The 6,246-nt window shown below is 57.3% G+C and overlaps 3 protein-coding genes across 3 annotated transcripts; all 3 read right to left on the minus strand.

Annotated features, from left to right (window-relative positions):
* Nucleotides 1–258: 258 nt before the first annotated feature.
* On the minus strand, nucleotides 259–1,751 carry BXZ73DRAFT_111993 (uncharacterized protein; the record flags this gene model as incomplete). Its single annotated transcript, XM_048017434.1, has 6 exons — nucleotides 259–360; nucleotides 414–683; nucleotides 734–1,084; nucleotides 1,136–1,180; nucleotides 1,236–1,688; nucleotides 1,737–1,751. 6 exons carry the CDS (start codon nucleotides 1,749–1,751, stop codon nucleotides 259–261), a joined length of 1,236 nt encoding a protein of 411 aa, XP_047870405.1.
* A 449-nt stretch (nucleotides 1,752–2,200) lies between these two features.
* BXZ73DRAFT_85999 (uncharacterized protein) lies at nucleotides 2,201–4,143 on the minus strand (the record flags this gene model as incomplete). The annotated part of the gene is made up of 7 exons (XM_048024047.1): nucleotides 2,201–2,503; nucleotides 2,549–2,890; nucleotides 2,943–3,067; nucleotides 3,250–3,268; nucleotides 3,394–3,435; nucleotides 3,488–3,792; nucleotides 3,870–4,143. 7 exons carry the CDS (start codon nucleotides 4,141–4,143, stop codon nucleotides 2,201–2,203), a joined length of 1,410 nt encoding a protein of 469 aa, XP_047870406.1.
* A 337-nt stretch (nucleotides 4,144–4,480) lies between these two features.
* Nucleotides 4,481–5,299, minus strand: BXZ73DRAFT_111995 (uncharacterized protein; the record flags this gene model as incomplete). The annotated part of the gene is made up of 2 exons (XM_048017435.1): nucleotides 4,481–4,749; nucleotides 4,801–5,299. 2 exons carry the CDS (start codon nucleotides 5,297–5,299, stop codon nucleotides 4,481–4,483), a joined length of 768 nt encoding a protein of 255 aa, XP_047870407.1.
* Nucleotides 5,300–6,246: the final 947 nt, after the last annotated feature.

Raw genomic sequence — 6,246 nt, forward strand, 5'->3', positions numbered from 1 at the left:
CGATCGTGTCCATCGCCGCGATGGATGGTTTCTTCGGAATATCTTGGTACTTAGTCGTTTTCGCACCGCGCTTCTTCATCTGGGGTCATCCACCGTCCCAAGCGTTACTTAGAATTTCGTGTTGCGGGAATGGGTACGACGCTCACCTGCACACTGGTCTGCTTCGTGTCAGCAGTTCGATGTCTGTCAGGCTTACTTCCGCCAGCCTGCCAGAAGATATCAGATAAGTATGACCTAGGACACATCCGCGATCCTCACTCATTCGGACGCAGACATCCCCAGGCGTGTGCCGCACCCCCCACAGTCGTAGTCGCTGTCGCTGTCTGATTCCTGCTCTTTATCTTGTCTCTCCTTCTTCAGCTGGGCGGCATGGTCAGAACCAGCCATGTGCGGTCCAGATAGAGTACACTCACCTCAATGAGGCGGGTGATCCGTCGCGCGAGTTCTAATGCGTCCAACGCAATGCCCCAGCCGTCCAGGTTCGCATGTTGGGTTCTTATGAGGACTATAGCACCACCGTGAACCGCGTCAGCGACCAACCACAGCGCGTCATGCAGAGTTGAGGTGGACGTGAAGGACGAGCGGCTGGGAGACCATATATACAGCGTGCCTTTGTCGTCGAGAGTGGACTTGAGCGAAGAGGTGAGCGTCTTCTCGTCGGCGTGGTCGACAAACACCCGGGCCTATATCCCCTGCATCAGCAGACGATACACTGTGCTGCCACTTTGCTCACCTTGTGCCACTGGATCACCAAAGGAACGTCGTCGGTAGCGTCTCGCATCATCACCCGTATGACATCTTTCCAGTGAGATGATCTGCCCACACTTTCCTCCCACATCCGCGCGTAGATGCCGAATTCGAAGCACTCTCCCGCCTGCGCACGCACCCATATCCATCCCGTGTGATATGGCTCTAGTCGGATCTTCGTACGCAGAAGGGCCTGCCAATCAAAGGCTTCCCACAGCTGCATCTCCATGATCCGATGGTGTGTGTAGCGCGTGGCGATCGCGCTGATCCTCGTCAGGTTGACCATGCCTTGTTCGAGCTTCACGGTGGCGACGTGGATACTATGGCCCACCACACCCTTGTAGCTATGTCAGCCGCATCGGGTGTCTGCAGCTCTGACAACGCTCACGACATTCCAAACCACAACGTTCGCTTCTTCAAGGTCAACCGTAGTCTGTTTCACGGGCGTCATTCGTATCGCTTCGAACACTCCATGTGGAAAAACATACCTCACCATTGTACACCTCGTCCGCCCTGTGCCTTTTCTCCTTCTCCCCACGGTTGTCCTTTCTTTTCCTCTTCGGGGTATTGGGGTGGTGGCTGCGGCGGCGGTCTGAATCTTCATTGTCGCTCTTGCGGTCGTCGCGGTGGTGGTCATTGTCGCTGTCGCGCCCGTGGCCGTCGTCGCGCCCATTGTGGTCGTGGTCGTGGTCGTCATGGTCGTCATGGTCGTCGTGGTCGTGGTCGTCGCCATCGTGGTTGTCACGGTTGTGGTCGTCTTCTGATGAGGAGGTGACATGTTCCTCATTGAGGTCCTCGGCGTCTTGGTGGTGTGCTTGCGCCTCTTGCTGAAGTGCCTCATCGATCTTTTGCTGGCGCTCGATCTTCAAGAGGATGTCATCAGGAGGCCCCGTCTGTGTTGGGTAGAACCTGCAGCGGTCGGACCCCCTCCGCTTGTCGTGCTGTTACTTCGTTTCAGTACTCGAAGGAGGACAGCACAAGACACTCACAACGACAGGCTCCATGGCTGCTGAGCAATGACAGGTAGGGGAGACGATAGGAGGTGGTGAGCGGGGACGGCGCAAATTTGGGCGATGCTTGCGTTTCGAGGCACTTCCTCTTTCGGCTTGCGCGATCGAACGGGCCGTGCTACCTTTATGTCCCTCCGAGCCGACTCTCAGTACGTATCCATCTACCAGGGATGCATGCATTGCATTTTTTGTTCTACTGAGAACTGCTTTCAAAATTCACTCAATGCCTGAGAACGCCACGACGGCGTCCTCAGGACGTCTCTCTCTATGTATATACTCGGCGCCGAAGTAACAGGGTCTACATATCACAATGGAATACAACAGCACTGTATCGCCGTGGACTCTGATACCAAACTGCTCACATCAAGTGCCGAGCGACATCACTGTCCGAGATCAGCTGCATGAACGACACTTGCTGACTTGAGACTCACTCATGAACATGTTCAATCCACGTTACGACAAGCCAAGCAGTCACGCTCCTCTCGCTCCAGCCGGTCAATGAAGGGGCCACATCCCCAGGCGTCCGTGTTGAGTGCGCTTCGTATGAGCAGCATGTGAGAGTCGGCATCGGTGACTTGGTCGTGCACAGTGCGGGAGATCCATGTCGACGTCTTGGAACACCAGGTCATGACGTCTTCGGAGAGGTCTATCGCTGCATTGAGGCGTTTGCAGTGTTGGATCACATCGGAGAAGGTCTTCCCCACTTGTGAGTTCATGTGGCACAACGATGGGCTGCCGTCGACATTCTGGATACGTTAATGCAGCATAAGAAAGCAGGTTTGTACGCTCACCTTGGTCCACACAACAACGGTGTAGTTGATAATCAACATCATCTCGTACCATCCTCGGTACTCGACAACGTCGTGTACTGCATTCCCCCGTTGAGTCGAGTCGTACCTTCCGATAATGTTCCCAAAGTTCTTGCAGACTCTATCCCAGTTTCCCACCCGTACCAGCATGATGGGGAGGTCTTGTACCACCACTACTTCGTCGTCGAAAGAGGCCAACACCCAGTTACCATCCTTCCAGAGGCCCACCGTCGCCGAAGTCTCCGCCCACCTCCGCAGGAGCGCGCGCAGGCGTATCCGATGATGCAATCCCATGGCTTGAGGAAGCTCTCTCTGCATCGTAGCCTGGCACACAAATCATTAGCCAGCAGATTGTATGAAGGAAGGCGCGACATACACCCGTGTTGAACACGTAGACTGTAGCGACCCATGCGTTTACAACAACTTTAGGGATGTGCAGCGTCTTGTTTGGGCTGGCGGCGTCGGTATGGCGTGAGTGGGTCGAGGGAATAGTCATCACCACTTTCCGGCTGAGGTGAAGTGGCGATGAGTGGTGGGGGCAGCAGCGCCGACAGGGTGCCATTGGGCAGGCGGTCGACGACAGGGAGGACAACTCCCTTTTCGAGCGACATCCGGATTCCGCGTCCAGGCCCTCATCAGGATGGAGCCCGCATTGCGCTGATCGCGTCGTGCGCGTCACACACGTTGCCAATGCTGATATCTCTACATGACAATACAAAAAGGTGAAGCATTTGCACTCTACAGTGGCTCACACCCCGTCATTCACTTGCTTGTCTGTGGGATGCACGCTTTCAGACATAATTCCATCGCCCCAGGCACGAGCTCACCTTGGCCCTCTTGTTATGGCCGCCTTGCAATTCTTGCAGCCTCTGCGCGTGATTGATCAGTCCTGTCTCCGCGCAGGAAACACATGAAACTCACCTTGCTCGCAGACACGATGTCCTCCGTCGCCACAACCACCTTGTTGTGTTTTTCCAGCTGTTCTATGAACCGTCCGGCGAAACGCGTGCATTCGTTCTCAGCGTGACGGAGCAAGAGTGTCTGGCAGCATATGTCGTGAACGTTCGCGTCTTCGGTACCAGTTATCCAGGATGAAGCGCTGGGGTTCCAGAACATCCAGCCCGCTCCGAGATCAACATTATCCCTGCGCAGGAAGTCGAGGACGTATTTGTAAGTCTTCTTGTGAAGGGGCGGTAGGCAGTACCCAAGGGGCGCGGTCGCTCCTCCTACGGACGAAAGTCAGATGTTGTCAGCTAGATGATGCAAAAGCGCACCTTGACCCATACGAAGACAGGCACGACACCCTTCAAAAAGCGAAACTCGGCAAGAGGAGCCGCCAGAAACTCGTTGTTGGTGGTATCCTGAGCGTACAACTCCGCTCCCAGGCCGATACACCGCCCGCTCGCCCGTCCCCCACGAACCAGCACGCTGCGGGTTTGATTGGTGACCGAAATCTTAGCGTCTGATACGTTCCCCAAGATCCAGTTGGCGCGGGATCCCCATACCATGAGCTTCCCCTCAGTGCCCGCGCGCTCCTCCACAAGATGGATGCCTTTGAGAGCGACGTCGGAGGGCATAGCGACGTCTCTGTACGTAGACTTCGGGTTGCCACCCCCCTGGTGCTGTACGTAATCAACTACATGACTCTAGGGAAACAGTTCAGAAGACTTACCCAGGGCCATATCATGAACCTAACTAAGGCTGTTCGAGACTCCGGATCACTTTGCAGATCGACCCGCAATTACCCGGAGTCGTGCGTCGCGGTTCGTGATCCACACGGCTCCGACTCAGTGCGGATCCGGCTCGGCGAGGTTCCGAATCAGGCAGGCCAGATTTCTCGTGATCTGCGGGTCATCCGCGGGTAGAGTCGCATATTCAGACTATGTATACACATTCAATCCGACTTTATTGCTTCTAGTTGTACTCATTGTCTGAGGCGTCGGAGTCGTTGTCGGAGTGGACGGGGGTAATGAGGCCGGGCAGCTCATCGTCGACCGAAGGGTGGGTGGGGGTCGCGCCAACAACACCTGCCCTCACGCCCGCATCCACACCTGCGTCAGTGTCCGCACGCGCGCCCCTGCCCACTCCCTTGCCCTTCCCCTTGCCCTTCCCCTTCCTCTTGCGTGTGCGCGTGCGCATCTGGGGGCCAACGGGAGCTGCGCCCGGGCCTGCCACACCTGTGTCTGAACCTAGTAAGTCAACGACTCAACCCCATGAGCGGCTGCCAGACTCACCATTAGCACCCTCCTGCTCCCTGTCGTCCGTGAGAGAAGACACGCCTGCATCCGCACCCGCAAAGAGCGTCTCTACTAAGATCGCGTGGGTCCGTGGGCTGATTGTAGAGGGGCGCGGCGTGTCCAGAAGCTCCGCGATGACCAGAGAGCGGTGGTACTCGGCGAGCTCTTCGATCATGCTCGCCCACCGTGCGGGGGGAACGAGACGGCGCGTTGCTGCGACCATCAATTCCCCGTACGTCTTGCCGGAGTGAGCACTGGCGCCAGTAGGCGAGGTGTCCGTGCCGAGGTTGTAGAGCTCGGAGAGAGCGGCGAGGGTGTCTGAGGGAGGAATGGACGGAGTGTCGACACTAGGGCCCATTGAGTTAAGGTAGGCGTCGGAGACGTGAGTGTCTCCCGACATGGACAGCACTGCTGAGGGGAGGGCCATGGGGTCGCCAAGCCCGATGTCGGAGGGGGCTGGGGGAGACGAGGAACTGGTGGGGGCGGATTTGGACATCTTGTTCAGAGCGAGACTGCAAGATGGTCGTCGGAGGACACAACCTTGAACCTGCGATATACCGTGTGAGCATATGGCTAGTTGGACATGGCGATATCGTATCATAGACCTACCGTGACAGGTGTCGCGATTATGAGCGGTCGACGCGGTGGAAGACAACTCAACCGGATGTCGCGAGAAGAGGAGGGGCGAGGTCGTCTGCGTGAGCACGTTGAAGAGCTGATTAGGCTGCTGCTGCGCAAGGAGACGGGTCGGCTGTGTGAAGAGACGAGGGGTCTGCGCGTGGAGATGGGTTGTCCTCGCGAGCTGAGGATGGGGTGCCGGTTGTTTGCGCGAGGAGTTCCAGGGTCCGCTGGGCGAGGACTCGACGAGGGAGCCGCGCGTGGAGACAGTGGGTCGTCCGCGGGGGGCCCTAAGTGTACAACGTGCGCTTCGGATCCTCGGACACCCTCGCCGGCTTGGTTGAGACCAAAGAGATCCAAAGGTGGGCGGGAGCTGGGCGATTACGCCATTTCAGGCAGGAGGCGCGCTGGGCGCCAGGCGAGATAACGATCTGAGGATCATCATGCTGATCGTCAGATGGTTAGCTCGCCTGTAGGATGTTGATACATCAGCCAGGGCAAAACATCAAAGGGGCATGGACGACTCACTGAGAGGGCATGGTGATGGTAAGAGACGACGTAGATGTGGCAGCTGACACAGCTGACCGCACGGCTCCTGGAAGGCGTGGGCCTGGGAGTCGAAGTCCTCGCTTCATCTCGGAAGCGAGGTGCCGCTTTGGGGAGCATGGCGTGCTGTCAGGCGTGCAGGCTGAGTACCTTATCGCCTCCTCATCTCTGCAAGTGCTCACCTTCATCCTCTCTCCGCTTCCTCAGCTCCCCTGCCGAACTCAGTCTACCCCGGCTGCCCTACTGCTTTCTTTTTCCCCCAGCTGCTATCCCGTTCTC

Source organism: Epithele typhae (genome assembly GCF_022376455.1).
Source record: "Epithele typhae strain CBS 203.58 chromosome Unknown BXZ73scaffold_715, whole genome shotgun sequence".
NCBI classification, from domain to species: Eukaryota; Fungi; Basidiomycota; class Agaricomycetes; order Polyporales; family Epitheliaceae; genus Epithele; species Epithele typhae.